The sequence below is a fragment of the Pantherophis guttatus genome, chromosome 4 (assembly GCF_059756535.1).
Source record: "Pantherophis guttatus breed Tessera chromosome 4, ASM5975653v1, whole genome shotgun sequence".
Taxonomy (NCBI): Eukaryota; Metazoa; Chordata; class Lepidosauria; order Squamata; family Colubridae; genus Pantherophis; species Pantherophis guttatus.
In genome coordinates, this window is record NC_142066.1 from 32561118 (window position 1) to 32579480 (window position 18363).

Genomic DNA, 18363 nt, shown 5'->3' on the forward strand with positions numbered 1-18363 from the left:
GAAGAAACTGAAAAATTGGAAATATCTGACAGCATGCCATAGTCCTTCAATGGAGCAACTGAGAGAGAGATTTGTTGACATGGAAGTGTGAGAAGTGGTGTCGGCATACCAAGTAACACTAGCCCCAGGAGCATGGTCTGGTCAAACCCAAGCCTCCCTGATCCCAACCCATGATGTTCCTTGCTGTCCCTGATTCCAACCCATGATGACTAGACCAGCATCCCAAGGAACTGGGAGTCCTCAAGGGATGACCATCCCTCCTCAGGAAACTCTGGGACAAATCCAAGTGCTTCAGGGTGCCGCGGGATTGCAAGCACAAGTGATTTCACAAGCAGTGGGGGTGCCACCAGGTTATGTGTTGGTCCAGAACAACCAAGAACCTCCTCCTTTGAAAGCAACATTTAACAGAAAACCAGAGATGTTAGCCTATTTCCGTGTTGGCGAACCTATGGCACGCGTGCCGGAAGTGGCACGCAGAGCCATTTCTCCGGGCACGTGGAGCCATTGCCCATTGTTCTTCCGGGTTCCGCTACGGCGGCCATCTGGTTTTCATGTGCATGGGCGTGCCAGAAATTGGAAGAGCAGCCGCCCATTGCACATGCGCACTCCAGGAAAATGATCTTCCTGTTTCCAGAGTGCGCATGCGCACCAGCCAGCTGGTCTGATTTCTGGCATGCTTGCGCACACAAAGACCCGCAATTGGCGCGCGTGCCAAAAAAGGGAATCCTGGCGGTCACTTCCTAAGGGAGCAGAACAAAGTAAGCCAGGGATTCCCCCCCTCCCTGCCCGCGCGAGATACTTGCGCAGTCCCAGGTAGTCCGGACCACCGGTGGACCAGCAGCCTTTTGCCCATGCTGCTCCCCCAGTCAGAAGGGGGTGCAGGGAAACACGTGAGGAGGCCGGGGTTGCTGCCAGCCGGGCCCACCTGCCTTCTCTGGTTGGCGGGCAGCTGAGGCTTGCAATGAATGGCGCAAGCAGGACTGCAGCTCCACCCCCAGGCTGTAAATGCTCCTTGCAGGAATGGAGGCTTGTGAGAGTAGAACCCTCCTGCCTGCCTTACGATGGGCCTTTCCAAGGTAGAGCTGGGCTCTCCAACCTTGGCAACTTTGAGAACTCTGGGAGTTCTCAAAGTCCACAAATCTTAAGGTTGCCAAGGTTGGAGAGTCCTGTTCCAAAGGGCACCTGCAACCCGTGACTGAAGCAGCTGGAGTTGTGGCTGTGCTGGCCATCCCGTCCCCCCCCCCATTCAGCTTCCTTCTCCCCGGCCGCCCCCTCCCGCCATCGGGCTCGGCTCCTGCAATCGCCGCAAGTGGGAATCATCTACGCTGCCAGTGGCAACTGCGGCCTCCTCGCGTGTTTCCCTGCACCTCCTTCTGACTGGAGGAGCAGCATGGGCAAAAGGCCTCTGCTGGGATGGGTGAATGGGGCACTGGCGAGTTGGCAGGCAGGGCCGAGAGCACTGCTGAGGGCTTGGGAAAAGCTGTCTTGCCAGGGTAACTGGTTGTCCTCCAGTAAGTGGTGCGCCGGCCCTCTTTGAAAAAGTGGGGGTGCATGCATGGCGGGCGCACACATGCACAGTGGGAGTTGCATGTGCGTATGTGCAGTGTGAGGTGCATGCGCATTAGGAGTCATGTGCACATGCGCAAATGGAGGTGCCCATTGCATTATGGGTGCTGGCACGCGAGAGCACATGAGGGTTCGCGCGCTCGGACTTTTGGCATGCAACCCCAAAAAGGTTCGCCATCACTGGCCTACTTCCTAAATCAAGTCTAGATTTGTATGGGGCTGACTATTCAGATGTCATTGTATGTGTGAATGCCATCACTGCAAGACTGGATGGGGAGGCTATGGACTGGATGGTATTCATCCATGAGGAAGGAGCTCCAGAGTTGGGAATGTTGATGCTTTCATGGAAGAGCTTTGGGTCAGATTCAGACCCACTGGGCTGAAACAGAGACACACCCTCCCCACAGGGAGATGGAGGAGCTGAGGAGTTTCATACACAAGAACTGGCTAGAGATCCATTCAGCCAGCAAAATCCTGGGTGGCAGCCCCTGTACTTTTCAAGAAGAATGGGTCCATCAGGCTGTGTGTGGATTTCCGTAGAATTAATGAGATATGCATCAAGAACATGTACCCCTTCCCCTCATGAAGGACATGCTGGGATACCTATCCAAAGGGAAGGTATTCACCAAGCTGGACTTGAGGGAAACATATTACCAGATAAGGATTAAAGTGAAAGACAGATTTCAATTGCCTCCTGGGATGCTACCAGTTCTGGGTGATGCTGTTTGGACTGCAGGAAGCAGTAGCTGTAGTCATAAAATTAATAAAAAAAGGTGCTCCATGAGCATCTATATAAAGAGGTCCTAGTGTACATGAATGACATCCTCATTTACTCTTAGACAATGGAAGAACATTGGAAGTTAGAGTGTGAGGTGCTGAGGAAACTCTTAGATGCTAAACTCTACACCAAACTTTGAAAAGTAACTTTCATAAAACTAGCCTGGATTATTTGGGCTATCAGGTGTCAAGTGAGGGGGTGGAAATGGATCCCGGGAAGGTGAAAGCCATATTGGAGTGGAGGCCTCTTGAACCAGAAATCAACCCCAGGCCACCCCAACGATGCCCTTGAAGTGATGTCCCAGTGCCTGGAGGCTGTGTGGATCTGGATGGGGAGGAACAGGCTCAAGCTCAACCCTTCCAAGACTGAGTGGCTGTGGCTCCCGGCATCTCGATATAGTCAGTTGACTCCATCACTAACTATTGAGGGCGAGTCTTTAGCCCCCGTGGAGAGGGTGTGCAATCTGGGAGTCCTCCTGGATACGCAGCTGTCCTTGGAGGAACATCTGACGGCTGTAGCCAGGGGGACCTTCTGTCAGGTTCACCTGATTCGCCAGTTGCGGCCCTTTCTTGATCGGGATTCCCTGTGCACAGTCACTCATGCCCTCGTCATCTCGACTACTGCAATGCTCTCTACATGGGGCTCCCCTTGAGGAGCACCCGGAGGCTCCAACTGGTCCAGAATGCGGCCGCACGGGTAATTACGGGAGCCGCCTGGTGCTCCCACATAACACCGCTCCTGCGTGAATCCACTGGCTCCCAGTGGTCTTCCGGGTGCACTTCAAGGTGTTGGTTACCACCTTTAAAGCGCTCCATGGCATAGGACCTAGTTATCTTCGAGACCGCCTGCTGCTACCGATGACCTCCCACTGACCTGTGCACTCCTACAGAGAGGGCCTCCTCGGGGTGCCATCAGCCAAACAATGTAGGCTGGCGACCCCCAGGGGGGGCTTCTCTGTGGAGGCATCTACCCTCTGGAATCAGCTGCCCCCAGAGATAAGGAGAATCCAAGATCTCGGTGCCTTCCGCCATGCCCTTAAAACTTTCTTTTTTCAGCAAGCCGGGCTGGCTTAACATATTTTTTAACATATTTTTAATTTTTAATTGGTTTGTTTTCTTAAATTGGGGCCAAATTACTATATATCCTTTTAATTGTTTTTTAATATTTGTATTGTATGTTTTTATCTGGCTGGACACTGCCCTGAGTCCCTCGGGAGAAGGTGCGGTATATAAATTCGAAATAAAATAAAATAAATAAAAAATAAACTCAAAAGTTGGGCTTTGCCAACTTCTATAGACAGTTTATTCCAACTTTCACCCAAATCACTCTGCCAATCACTGAACTACTAAAGACGGGCAAAGGGGGAGTAAAACCAGAGCCCAGTCAGCTGCTGAACTGGCTATGGAACGCAAGAGGCTTTTGAGAAACTCAAGTGCCTGTTTGCAGCAGAGCCAGTCCTAAACACAGTCTCCAGGATGCTCCAATACTAAAGCACCTGAGAGAAAATTGTTAACTGTATCATTCGCTCTAAACAGCTAGCAGTCAAAACCTCTGAAAGGTGATTTCCACTGGATACTCCTCATGTCTCTGGCAAGGGGTTAAACTCATTGTCTGAGAAAAGCCCTACAGGAGGATGAATGGTTCCAAGCCCATCAGAATGAGATGACAATGAGGAGAACCTGACCTGGAAGAGAGACAAACTGTATGTACCAGCCAGTCTGAGACACCAAATTTTACACCAAAGCCATGATGTGAAATCAGCTGGCCACTTTGGCTTTGTAAAAACCCTCCACCTGGCCAGGAGGACCATTCTGTCCTTCTAAAATGAAGAAGGACATAGAGAGCTACATGATGAGCTGCCCGATGTGTGCATCTGTGAAGTGAATGCCAGGAAAGAGCCCTGGTTGCTGCAGCCAATGGCTGACCCTAGCCAACCATGGGAAGAGATCACTATGGACTTCATTGTGGAACTGCTGGAGAGTGTGAGAAGCAGAGTGATTTGGACCATGGTCAATTTATTTTCAAAGCAAGCCCACTTCATTGTGTTCCCCAAGCTTCCATCAGCTCAGAACCTAGCTAAACTGTTCGCACAACATATCTACCAGCTGCATGGAGTTCCAAAATACACATCTGCAATGGGGGGGGTTGCAGTTCACTGCAAAATTCTGGCAGGAATTTTTAAAACTAATAGGTTCCTTCCAGGGACTTAGTTCCAGGTTCCATCCAAGCACTAATGGGGCAGTAGAGTAGGCCAACGCAATAGTCAGGCAATATTTATGTTTTTTTGTGAACTATCAGCAAACAAACTGGGCAAAACTCTTGCCATTTGTAGAGGTAGTCTATAATAACTCAGTTCACAGCAGCACTGGGTTCACTCCATTCAATGTGGCTACAGGAATAGAGTTTGTGCCCATGCCAGCGCTTCCAAGGGAACCTCCCTCCTCAGTAACCCTAATGGAGTGAATGGACACCTGAAGAAACACTTGGGGAAATGTGCAGAAAGCTTTAGTGAAGGCGGGAGAGTCACAAAGGAAACAAGCAGATTGGAAGAGGCCTCCCCAGAGAGAGTTTAAGATCGGGGATGAAATATATTTATCCATGCAGTACTTGAAATTAAGGCAACCCTATAAAAAACTGTTATGAAATGGGGTTGAGGGGTACTCTGGACCGTGAACCAGCTCATGAGCAAACACACTGAGACTGAAATAATTCTGACAGAGGCGTCTTGTGTAAAAATATAATTTACTTTAAAACATTTAAAAAGCACTATGTCTTTAAGAAAGCACATTAAAAACAAAGTCTTATCTGGGTATGTGAAGCAAGGCTATCTCCCTAGATCCCTCTCCACAATACCGAAACAGTTCACAAGAGAATAAAGCTAGCATGAAGGTAAGCAGCTTCGGCGTCGATACATCATCAAGGCAATCAAAATGGAGGCAGCACAAACATCACAGCTAAAAGTCACCTGAAGTAAAAACAGTTCAAACAGCAAACATTGCTTGAAGCTTGTGGGAGGAAAAAGATCCAGCAACAGCAGTCCCGATGATAGCTTGCGTGCTACAAAACAGCAAAAGGCAAGCATCCGTGGGAGTTTCTCTGCAACAGCGTCTGGAGTCCTTATCTGCATTCTTCTCCCATCTGCGGCATTGCACTGAGCTTCCTGCAGGAGCTGTGCATTTAGGCCTAAACCAGGAGTCTAGGCCCAAGTAGCAAGCGAAAAGGTCCTTGCTTATATGGGGAGTTAACCTGCAATTAACTAGGGCGGGGAAGGCTTGCAGGTAATTACAAACAGGAGATGGCTTGATTGAAGCCATACTTGTTTGTGAGTAGGCAAGTAGCCACAGCAATCCTGGAAACACTCGTGACAAAAACTGAGTCCTAAATTCATAGGTCCTTTCCCCGTTTGTGCATCATCAACCTGGTCACAGGGGAATTAAAACTGCAGAAAATATTAGGGAAGGGGTTCCACCACAGTTTGTTGAAGCTTGTTAAAGGCTCTAACTTGAGACCAGTTGGAAAGGAACTACCACCCTCTATTTGGGTGAGAGGAGAGAAGCACTATGAAATTAATAGAATTCTAGATTCAAGGTACTATGAAGGGAAATTGCAATATCTGGTACAATGGAAGGGGTACCCGATGTCAGAAGCAGAGTGGTTGAAAGAAGAGGATGTTAACACTGATAGGTTAGTGAGAAGATTCCATGCTAAACACCCATGAAAACCAGGAGGGGGAGTGAAGGCTCAAGGAAAATGAAAAATGATATTAACCTATGTTTGATATCTTTCCAGGTCTCCCCTTGTCAGTTTGTCAAGGTTGAACCGCTTTTGAAATGTTTAGGTCTTATTGCTATTCAACTTGCCAAAGAATTGGGGGGAGGGAAGGGTGAAAGAATGCAGATACTCCAGAGACAGTCCGTGAGAGCCAAGATCCCATTAAGGACACTGCTGCAGGTGTACAACAGAGAACCGTGCTTGAAAAAACAGACTATTCATAATTGGACAATGTGACCAAACCGGAGTGGGGCGAAGGAGAAGCTGTTGTTTAACTATACAAGCATTGTAGAGGAAAAAACAGAGTTGGTTCTGATTCTTGGTGTAGCCAATAACATTTTACTTTTGAGATTTAGCAGTTCCTGAGAGTGTCTACTTTTCTTTGGTCCACTAGTCGGGCCACTGACATAGGTACAGTATAAAGAATTGTGTATTAAATAAGATAGAAGCTGTTTTAAGAAGTATAGACCTAAGTGATCAGAGAATTCTCCCTTAACAAAGGCAGTAAGAAAATAAGAAACAAAGTTTTAGGATCAAAAGCACAGATAATTCGGTGTAATGGTTAAAATATTGGGCTAGAAACAGGAAGATCATGAGTTGTAATTCTTTTTCAGGTGTAAAAGCTGATAAGTGGCTTTGGGTTAGGATAGGGCTCTCTAAACCCAATCCATCTCACAAGATGCAAACTAATTGAGGAAAACATTTCCCAAGTCTCTGCTACCTAAAAAGTTTGCACTTCATCAAATTTCCAGTTCTTGCAGAAATTTTAGGAAACAAAAGAGAAGTGGGTGGAGACAGACATGAATTTATATAATGCAGGAAGAAAACTTGACTCTCATTCATAAGGAACTCTGGAGCAGAATCTTTGCAAAACTGGAATACTAAATCCCAAAGATTTGTCATCACATCTCTGCAGGTCTTCCTCTTACAAGGTCCCTTCTCCACTCAATCATGGAGTATTTAAGAAAAGCATTGGAACAGCTTGATCCTAAATTAGTCAAACGCTCAAAGCTGGTGGAAGTTGAAGGAACCTTTTTACTTGATAATACTGCTGCAAACCTGGAGCTCTTAAGGAATTTTAAAGCCCAGCCTGATGACCTTCTCATTTGCACTTATCCCAAAGCAGGTAAGTGGGGAGGAGACATGGAAGAGCATGATGGAAAATTGGGGGGCTGGGGGGAGAGATACAAAGCTTAAATTAAACAAGAACAGGAGCCCAATCTCTAGATCAATCTATCTGTTCTCTTCATTCCTCATATCAGGGACTACCTGGATGCAAGAAATAGTGGACATGGTGCAGCATGGAGGAGACAAACAGAAATGTGCAAGGGCTCCCATATATAAACGGATTCCCTTCATAGATTTGTTTCCTATGAAACCCATATCTTCAGGTGAGTAGCAAGGTACTGCTTCATGGAGGTGATGGGAAAGGTTTTCCTTTCCATGAGCCTGAATTATGTCCATCTGTCTCCACCCCCACCTCCCGTGTTGCAGGTTTGGAAATGGCAGAAGAAATGCCTTCCCCGCGCACCCTGAAATCTCACCTCCCAGTCCAGCTTCTACCACCTTCCTTCTGGGAACAGAATTGCAAGGTTAGAACAACTGTTGATAGAATCTCAGTTTTTCTTTTTTTAAAAAAAAGAAAATATTTTTCCCAATCTGGAAGGCCAAATCCCTCTTTCCTTTGCGTCTGTAATAATTTTAATTTAATTCTTGGTTTCTTCCCTTGCCAAATAAATTAGATATCACTTTATTTAAATTTCAAAAAAACTTTTCTAATCTTATCGGTATATATTGAAATAAAAAAAGTATTTTTGGTAGTACGTGCATCTTTACTGTTGCAATTCTTCCCATAAGGGAGAGTTGCAATTTTTTCCACCTATCCAGGTCCACCTTGATTTGATCAATTAATTTATCATGATTATCCCCTTTGAGTGTAACACATTTTGCCATTATTTAAATTCCTGGATATCTCACTTTCTTTGTTGTCTGAATGTTAATTCGCCCAGTCAATTCATTTTCTTGCGATTTAATCATATTCTTTTTTTTTTAAAGTTTTTTATTTTATATACAAACAAATATTTAATACATCAGTCATTTTTTCCATGCGACATCTTGGTTTCCTCCATAACGTCATTTTTTTGCAGATTCTTCTGTCTTCATTATCATCCAATCTATTACAACATATCTCCAAAAGTACAATATTCTAATCATACCATTTTTTACATAGCTATTGATTTACTTATCTATATCTTATAATAATTTTTTTAAAAAAATTGATTTATATGCTGCCGTTCTCCGGAGACTCAGGGCAGCTTACAGTGCATTAAGCAATAGCCTTCATACTTTTGTATATTTTATACAAAGTCAGCTTATGGCCCCCACAAACTGGGTCCTCAATTTACCTACCTTAGAAAGAATGGAAGGCTGAGTCAACCTTGAGCCTGGCAAGATTCGAACTTACTTTAATTGCAGACAGCTGGTGTTAAATTACAGTGTCTTGTCTGCAGAGCTATCCAGAGCTATATTGATCCCATATCTTAAAATATTCTGAATCCTCTTTCTTTAATCATCAAAGTTAATCTATTCATTTCTGCACAGTCTAGAATTTTTAAAAATGATTTAGTCATATTCTTGACTAACATTTTAGTTTTCTCCTTATTTATCCTCAGACCTGCTACTTCACCATATTCTCCCAGTACTTCCATTAGCCTCACACCAGACTGAAATGGCTCTTCTATAATAAAGACCAGGTCATCTGCAAAAGCCTGTACTTTAAATTTTTCTTTCTTGATTTCTAAACCTTTAATTTGTTTGTCTTTCCCGATTATTCTAGTCAGTACCTCTAACGATAATACAAACAACAACAGCGATAATGGGCATCCTTGTCTTGTACCTTTTTGGATTTTGAAACTTTTGATTGTTTCTGGAATCTCAGTTTTTCAAGGTAGACCTAATAAGGAAACAAAAGTCATGCAGGCCAAGCCTACTTTTATTATAGGGTTATGGTATCAATATTGAATAAATAAATTGAATAAATAAATATCTTGCAAGTCTGAATGCACTTCCTTTATCTTCATGAGAATTAGGGACAGTCTTGTCTGAAATGTTTTCTTAGGTTACAGTTCTGGTCCAAACTCATATTTCTTTTATCTGACCAATATCTTGGTAGAGGATCTTCCTCCTATCTTCAAGATCATTCCTTCTTCCCATTACATGGGGAAGCAAATCTTAATTCTCATCTGAATTCAGCCTCGGTACCTTTTTTCAGCTTCCTAAATTAAACCAAGAGCATATTTGATCATAAGAAGAAGATATGTAGGAACATAAAAATGAAAGGCTTAATAGGTTGAACTCAGTAGATGAGAGTTTGGAGCTTGGACAGATTAGGATCATTTTATGTGCTGGAAAAAAGGCAGAGATAGGAATAAGACAGAGCTAGATGTGTGTTTGTGTGAAGATGTGTGTCTATGATTTGACTATTTGCCATCAAGTCTATGTCAACTCTTAGAAACCACACAGATATATGTATGCATGAATATGAAAAGCTTATCCTAGAGGTCAGTCTGAAATCTAAAATTTGTTACTACTGGTTCTGTGGGCATGGCTTGGTGATGGTGGGGTAATATGACTGGGTGGGCGTGGCCAACTTTTTTTTTTTAACTTTTAAAACCATTTTTTCTACAACCTCTTCAGCGAAGAGGTTGTAAAAAATGTTTTTAAAAAGCTCTGATGATCCCAGCTGAGTTGCCTGATCGGCAGAGGCTTTTTTTTCTTTTAACTCAGCTGGGATCGTCAGAGGCTTTTAAAAGCATTTTTTAGAACCTCTTCGGCTGAAGAGTTGTAGAAAAAATGTTTTTAAAAGAAAAAAAGCCTCTGCCGATCAGGCAACTCAGCTGGGATCATCAGAGGCTTTTAAAAGCATTTTTTTACAACCTCTTTGGCTGAAGATGTTGTAGAAAAAATGCTTTTAAAAGCCTTTGATGATCCCAGCTGAGCAGCGCGATCATCAGAGGCTTTTTTTCTTTCTTTTAAAAGCATTTTTTCTTCGGTCGAAGAAGTTGTAGAAAAACATTTCACCCCTGCTAGAGGTCCTTGCTGCTCTCTGAACTTGCTTCTTTTCTTGCAGATGTTTCGTTACCCTAACTAGATAACACTATGTCTTTATGATTTTCTGTCCTTTCTGTAGGTCATTTATGTAGCTAGAAATGTTAAAGACACCATTGTTTCTTATTTCCATTTTCACCGCATGAATCAGGGGTTGCCGGATCCAGGGAACTGGGATCAGTTTTTAAAGAGCTTCCTTACAGGAAAGAGTAAATGGAAGCTGCAGAAATAATAGGAATGAAAAGCATGTCAGAACTGATTGCTTGCTGAATTCTTAGCAGTAATATGCCATCATCATGCCATCACCATCAATTTCTTTGTTTATTAAATTTACTTGCCACCCATCTGACCACTAGAAGACTCTGGATGACAGTCACCATCGGGCTTACAGAAAACATGAAGTATAGCTCAGTGGTGAAATTCAAATTGTTTTACTACCGGTTCTGTGGGTGTGGTTTGGTGGCCGTGGTGTGGTGTGGTGTGGCTTGGTGGGCGTGGCTTGGTGGGCATGGCAGGGGAAGAATACTGCAAAATCTCCATTCCCACCCCACTCCAGGAGAAGGATACTGCAAAATCCCCATTCCCTCCCCACTCCTGGGGGAAGGATATTGCAAAATCTCCATTCCCACCCCACTCTGGGGCCAGCCAGAGGTGGTATTTGCCGGTTCTTCAAACTACTCAAAATTTCTGCTACCGATTCTCCAGAATCTGTCAGAACCTGCTGAATTTTACCCCTGGTATAGCTACCAAACTACTCTTGAAAAAGAAGTATGGATCTCCCTGTACCAATGATAATTTTGTGATGCTGGGGGGAAAAAATTGTTAATGATTTCCCCCCCTTAAATCTGAGAAGCTGTGTGCCGTCGTTTCTCCAAGAACTATAGTTCCTATCATTTCCAACCAGGATAGTTCAACACCCATAAAAGCCATTTTGAGGGGAAAGCTGGTAGAGCCTAGAGCAGTGATGGTGAACCTTTTAGACACTGAGGGCCCAAACTGCATGCGCATGCCAGTGGTGGGTTTCAAAAAAATTTACTACTGGTTCTGTGGGTGTGGCTTGGTGGGTGTCGCATGGCTTGGTGGGCGTGGCAGGGGAAGGATACTGTAAAATCTCCATTCCCACCCCATTCCAGGGGAAGGTTACTGCAAAATCCCCATTTCCTCCCGATCAGCTGGGATTTGAGAGGCAGAGAATAGATGGGGGCGGGGCCAGTCAGAATTTTTACTACCAGTTCTCCGAACTACTCAAAATTTCCACTACCGGTTCTCCAGAACTGGTCAGAACCTGCTGAAACCCACCTCTGGTGCATGCATGCCCAAACTGAAAGCTGTGCATGCATGAATGCGCAGACATGTGTGCATGTGTGGACATGTGCGTGGAAGTCCACATGCAGATATGCGGGCACACATGTGCTGACATGCGTGCATGCGCAGCAGAGACCCAAAGACCAGCTGGCCAGCGGGAGGCGGGGCATCCCAACACTGGCAGCGCGGCAAGAGGTAAGATCTTTTTCTTTTGTGAGCTTCTGTTTTGTCGTTTGCAGGGAAACAGACGCTCATGAAAGAAACGCCACAGAGATCTGACCTGAGGTGACGGTGCGCGTGCCAGCAGAGAGGGCTCTGCGTGCCACCTCTGGCACGCATGTTATAGGTTCCCTATCACAGGCCTAGAGTTATGAAGCAGAAAGGAAAGGGAGGTAAATCAAGATTCTCTTGTCATTTTTTTTCTATCGCAGTTGCCTGGGGCTCTTGGTTTGAGCATGTCCAAGGCTGGTGGGAGGCTAAGGATCGTCACCCAATCCTGTATCTCTTTTATGAAGACATAAAAGAAGTAAGCCGCTTAAGCCTGTGCACATACACATAGAATATATTTGCACCAAACAAATTTCAAACATGAGATAATGGATAACAATACAAGGTGTACTGTAGGGCCTAAGGAAAGCTCATTCTGCACTGAAAGCTATTTTATTTATTTTGGAGAGTTATATGGCAGCCCATCTTAGAGCCATAGCTCTTGGTAGCTCTCAACAACAGTAACAAGAACATTTTCAAAACTTCAAAACAATAAAAAACATAAATTCCAGTCTCCTAAACCAACAGTCTGCAATATATAAGAAACCATAAGCAGACTCGTACCTGGGGAGGGAAGGAAGACCAGCATTTTAAGTCTTCCAGAAAGGTTGAGGGTGAGGGCTGTCAGATCTTGGGTGGGTGGGTGGGGCTGCTTCCTAGGGCGTGCTTCCTGGTCCCCCTAAATAACATTTAAGGGAAGGGATCTGGATAGACCCAGTGGTGGGATTCAGCCAGTTCGCACCACTTCGGGAGAATCGGTTGTTAACTTTCTGAGCAGTTTGGCAAACTGGTTGTTGGAAGAAATCATTAGGGCAGAGAACCGGTTGTTAAATTACTTGAATCCCACCTCTGGATAGACCCATCCTATTGGGCATGATGGTTAGAAAGGTGCTCCCATAGATAAACTGGTTCTGTAGCATGCAGGGTTTTAGAGATGATAATCAGCATTTTGAACTACACCCGGAAAGAAACTGGAAACCAGTGCTATATATGGTATAACATGGGCACATATAGATAAAATACAAATGATTACAAGAGAAAATTTAAACAAGGTACTCTGGGCAGGCGCCGAAGATGAGCTACAAAAATGCCCGTTTTGTTGGATCTCAGAGCTTATTGTCGATTGCCTCCTGACTCCATTTTCTAACTATTTCAGCCAAGAAAGCATCAAAACATAGCCAAAATTCTCTCCATATTTGTACTAGGATCCAACCAGAGAAATCCTGAAGGTCGCTCACTTCCTCAACGTTGAACTCCCAGATCCAATTCTGGAGGAGATCACTGAACATACAAAGTTTGAAACTATGAAAGAGAACCCCATGGCCAATTACCTCACTCTGCCTGACTTCGTGATGAACCAAGCTTTGTCCCCATTCATGAGAAAAGGTGAGGGTCAGAACTGAAGCTGAATTTTAACTGCATTCAATAGGAGGGGCTGGTGAAGGTCTCAGGAATACTGGCAAAAAACCAAGCACAAAGCACAGGCATTGATTTCAGAATAGTTGTGATTAGTGAATAGTGTGTAGATTGGGCAATTTGCAAATCTAATCATTTCAGAACAGAACAATCCCCACAGAAAGTGGTAGTAATTAGTTTGGTGTGTTCAAAAATGCTCTAGATATAGCATTTAGGGTATATTTTCATTTTTAATTGTTTAATTTAGCAGCATACATGAATTTGCAGAGATGAAACAATTGGTCGTACATGATTATCAGGATTTTACCTTATATATTTTACCATTAGTGTTGTTTCAATCACAGATGATGCAACAATGGATAGGAGGAAATGGTTGGGAAGAATAGATGTGGATCATATAAAAAAGTTTCAAGTTTCAAATCGTGCAAGAGTTTTTTCTATTTGGTGCCTTAGATGGCAGTCACAATTTGTGGTTTCTTTTTCTGGAAAGAAGGTAAAAAGTTTAATCTTTTGTTCTAGACGGTAGCTAGGATGTTAGTTAACAGTATAACAGAATTGGAAGCAATCTCGGAGGTCTTCTAATCCAGGGATCCCCATCCTCCAGATCCTGGCCCACTACTGGGCCATGAGCTGTTCACAACCAGGCCATGGAACTAGCAGGCAGGTCCATATGTGTGTATCCCCAGTTGCACGAGCAATGAGTGAATGTGAATGTGTACATGCGCTCCATTTATAAATAGAGCTGTGCACACGTGCGCTGTTCTCCCCAACCCTCTGGTCTGCAAAGCTGGAAAGATTGGGGAGCTGTCTAAACCCCTGCTCGTGCAGGAGCCCCTATATCATTTCAGACAAATGGCTATCCGGTCTCTTCTTAAAAACCTACAATGATGGCGCACCCACAAGTTCTGAAGGCAAGTTCCAAAGATGTTTTTCAAAAGGCAACTGGATTTTCTTGATATTTTTTTTCTAAAGCATTTCGCTTCCCATCCAAGATGTTTCTTCAGTTCTAAAGCTTCTTGAATGAGAAGCAAAATGTTTTGAAAGAAAACCAAGACAGGAGTTGTGGGTGCTCCATCACTTTTGCCTTTTGAAAAGCACCTTTGGCACAGTCATAATCTGGATGATTAAGAATCTCCATAGATATTTGTGAAAGCAAGCTTTTCTACTAAGTAATTTTTTTCACTGTTACGAAATTTCTCCTTATTTCTATCTCTCCTTTATTAGTTTCCGCCCATTGCTTCTTGTCCTTCAGGTGCTTTGGAAAATAGCTTGATTCCCTCTTCTTTGGGGCAACCTCCTAGATATTGAAATACTGTTATGATGTCACCCCTAGTCCTTCTTTTCATTAGACTAGAGACATACCAATTCCAGCAACTGTTCTTCATATGTTTTAGCCTTCAGTCCCCTAAATATCTTTGTTGCTCTTCTCTGCACTTTTTCTAGAGTCTCTACTTCTTTTTTATATTATGCTGACCAAAACTGGATGCAATATTCCAACTGTGGTCCTATCAAGGAATAATAAAGTGGTATGCACACTTCATGTGATCTTGATTGTATCCCTCTGTCAATGCAGCCTAAGACTGCATTGGCTATTTTGGCTGCTGCCCGCACACTGCTAGCTCATATTTAAGTGATTGTCCACTAGGACTTCTAGATCCCTCTCACAGTTACTGCTATTGAGCATGTATCACCTATTCCTTCCAGAGATCTCTTCCAGTAGAGAAAATGTTGAACCTCTTATGCTTAATTCACTAGCACAGGGATTCTCAACTTGTGGTCGGCGGATCCCTGGGGGACCGCAGTCACAGGTCTGGGGAACCGCAATCACAGGGGGTCTGTGAAGGCTTGAAGAAATGTTATGATTTGTATCTTAAGGCTACATGGCCCCAAATCGTGGCCACAAAAGGTATTTAAAGGGGTCCATGGTGAAGAAAAGCACTCAGTTGCAGTTTTAGAGGGGAAGACATTTTAGAGACAGAATTCAGAATGGCTCTGCTCTGAAACATCTCAATACAGATAAGTACTGTACATAGTTCCAACCATAGGACCAATTGTTTAGTGACTGTTCAAAGTTATGATGGACTTACCTGGGCTACTTATGACCCAGATTCGACGTTCTCATTGTAAGAAGTTTTATATACAAATATATTATATTCTTTATACTGTTTCCATCTTCCCTTAAAGTATTAACAGGATCCACAATAGTCTGAGAATCAGTGTCTCCAAGTTAATCAAATTAGCAAACTTCCTCAAACCCCAAAATAAATTTCCCAGATGAAATCCACAAAAGGATAAAGTCTGCAAACACAAAATTAATTAAATTAGGTCTCGCAGAGGAACTGCATATTTGCAAGAACACACACACACACACACACACACACACACACACACACACAGGGAGACTCCTCAAGTGTCATCCTAGAATCAGCACGTAGAGACTTTACCCTGGACAAATTTCCTCTATAATAATCTGCTGCTGTACTCCATTTCTCTGCAGCCTGTCCCTAAATGCAAACTGTTTTGCTTTTACAAATAAATATTTCTTCTTTCCTCATAGCTCTCTGGATCTTACTTTTATTTATTCTTGCACAGCCCGGCTCGAGTTGGAACCCCAAATTATTCTTCTGACATGATGGTCAGGAGTCATCCTCCCCCCACAATCACATGACTGAACTTCGGGCTAGCAAGCCATATTTATGGCCATTTAAGCATTCCATGGTCACATGGCCACTTTACAGCATTTTGCCAAAAACTGGTATTTATTTCTGTTTTTTGGCAAAACCATACCCATAGCAAACAACTGGTTCACTTAATGACTGATGTGTTTACTTAATAACCATTGCATTTGCTTTACAACAATTATGGCTACTTAATGATTATTGCAAAAAAGATCATAAAATTGAGTCAGTCACATGATCAGCCTACTTTACCACCATCAAGACTTGTGACCTTAAAGAGCAGGCTCCATTGCTGACATAAATTGAAGACTACCTGTACTTCGCTAACAATCTGCACTGGCATGTGGATCCAGTGTTCTACTTGTAATCCTCCTTTCCACATAGCCTCCCTTCAATCCCTTTGGGAACAGGTTGTTTCAGCGGTACTACATGATCTAGAGCCAAGATGGCGAACCTATGTCACACGTGCCACAGGTGGCACATGGAGCCATATTGGTGGGCACGCGAGCTCAGCTCCTCCAGCTGATTTTCAGGCCTTCTGGGCCCACTGGAAGTTGGGAAATGGGCCATTTCCAGCATCCAGAAGGCCTCTGGGGGGTTGGGAAGGCCGTTTTCGCCCTCCCCAGGCTCCTAGAAAGTCTCTGGAGCCTGGGGAGGGTGAAAAACGGGCCTACTGGGCCCACTGTGCCATCACCTGCCAATAGTGGGGGGGGAATCGCATGCGCATGTGCGGGGGGGCGCATAGAATTATGGGTGTAGGCACGCGCGAGGGCAACCCCCCGTGCTTCCCTCAGTTTTGGCACGCAATGGCCAAAAGGTTAGCCATCACTGATCTAGAGGTTCCAAGCTGTCATCTGGAAGGATCCTCTGAAACAAAGAAGAATGCACACTCCATTGCTGAACTATTAAAATAGTTGTAAAAGAGCTCAGGAAACAGAAATTACTGATTTTGTTTTCTTGGATTGTTTCCCACCTATAGGTGTTGTAGGAAACTGGAAGGAACACTTTACTGTGGCTCAAAACGAAAAGATAGATGAAATCTCTTCCCAGTTATTAGCAGGCAGTGGCCTGATCTTCCGCACTGAGCTGTAAGTCTTCACTCTTGAGAATAATGTAATTAGCACCTGCATGTGTCGTTTGGTGTGTTCAATAAAAAAAAGCTATTGAAATACCTTATTTTTCATTGTACTTTGGGATTTCTTTTCTCCTGGATACTCAGGTGTCCCACTTCCACTCTCAGAAGGAAGAAATCGGAGTCAATTTGTTTTCAATTCTCCGGCCCTCATGGCCAACAGCAAAGGAGATGTTCTCCCCTCTTCCTTTCTCCTCTCTTTTCCTGCCCTCATGAATTAGGGTTACCCACCTACAAAATAAAAACCTTATATGATCCAAGACTGAAGCTACAGATGGCATTTTCAACATATATTTAGCAGTCTTCCAAAAATCTGCTTGAGACATGCTACTTTAATCAGTGGTGGGTTGCCCCCAGTTTGGACCGGTTCGCAAGAACCGGTAGTAAAATCGGCGGGAGGCCACACCCACCACCCCAGATGTCATCATCGGCAATCTGTGCATGCGCAGAAGCAAGGCGCATGTGTGAACGAAGCGAGCGCGCACACACAATCCTGTTGCGAACCGGTAGTAAAGGTAAATAGAACCCACCCCTGACTTTAATGCCCCAGAAATAAACTGATGCAGCATTGGACATAGCCTTACAATATTTTGTATATTTATTAAATTGATATGGCAGCTCACTATCCAAAGTGACTCCTATTCTTCCCTCTCTCATCCTCTCCACACATCTTCTTCAGAGCAGCAGGGTCAAAACCATGGGTGGGGTGAATGTTCTTATATGAAAATGGTGCATGTCCAACTTCCTCTGGGTGCATCCTGCTTCCAAGAAAAACATCTGTGCCAGCACTTCTTGTTCAGTGGTGGGTTTCAAAATTTTTTACTACTGGTTCTGTGGGTTTGGCTTGGTGGGCGTTGCATTGCTTGGAGGGTGTGGCTTGGTGGGCGTGGCAGGGGAAGGATATTGTAAAATCTCCATTCCCTCCCCACTCCAGGGGAAGGTTATTGCAAAATCTCCATTTTCTCCCGATCAGCTGGGATTTGGGAGGCAGAGAATATATGGGGAATGGGACAATTCGCCATGGACAACTTGCCATGGCTAACTCACTGCTGCCTGCTCGCTACAGCCAAAACAATAACTTGTTGCGGGATAATTCAATAATTCAATTTAATTAGGAACCAATAATGATGGAAACGTGGGAAAAAATATGGGGTAGAAATGTGAAATTTATGCAAGCGCAAAATTTAAGAGAAAATTTTTATAAAATCTTTTACAGATGGCATTTAGATCCTAAAAAGTTGGCTTGAATGTATCCGAATTTGCAATCTAAGTGTTGGAGAGGCAATTGTGATGATGCCACCTATTATCATATATGGTGGACTTGTAAAAAAGTTAAAGCATTT

The 18363-nt window shown here is 44.0% G+C and overlaps 1 protein-coding gene across 1 annotated transcript; it reads left to right on the plus strand.

Moving 5' to 3' along the window:
* The first annotated feature begins 6972 nt into the window (after positions 1–6972).
* On the plus strand, positions 6973–17064 carry LOC117669168 (sulfotransferase 1C2-like). The gene is made up of 7 exons (XM_034423405.2): positions 6973–7241; positions 7378–7506; positions 7610–7707; positions 10305–10431; positions 11959–12053; positions 13000–13180; positions 16868–17064. Exons 1-7 carry the CDS (start codon positions 7067–7069, stop codon positions 16978–16980), a joined length of 918 nt encoding a protein of 305 aa, XP_034279296.2. The 5' UTR covers positions 6973–7066; the 3' UTR covers positions 16981–17064.
* The last annotated feature ends 1299 nt before the right edge of the window (positions 17065–18363 follow it).

What these genes read in the sequence shown, in the direction of transcription:
- LOC117669168 (XM_034423405.2), top strand. Translation starts at nt 7,067, where the DNA reads ATGGAGTATTTAAGAAAAGCATTGGAACAGCTTGATCCTAAATTAGTC. An exon ending in TTGCACTTATCCCAAAGCAG is followed by an intron (nt 7,242 to 7,377) that starts GTAAGTGGGGAG and finishes TCCTCATATCAG; the next exon opens with GGACTACCTGGATGCAAGAA. An exon ending in GTCCCCATTCATGAGAAAAG is followed by an intron (nt 13,181 to 16,867) that starts GTGAGGGTCAGA and finishes TCCCACCTATAG; the next exon opens with GTGTTGTAGGAAACTGGAAG.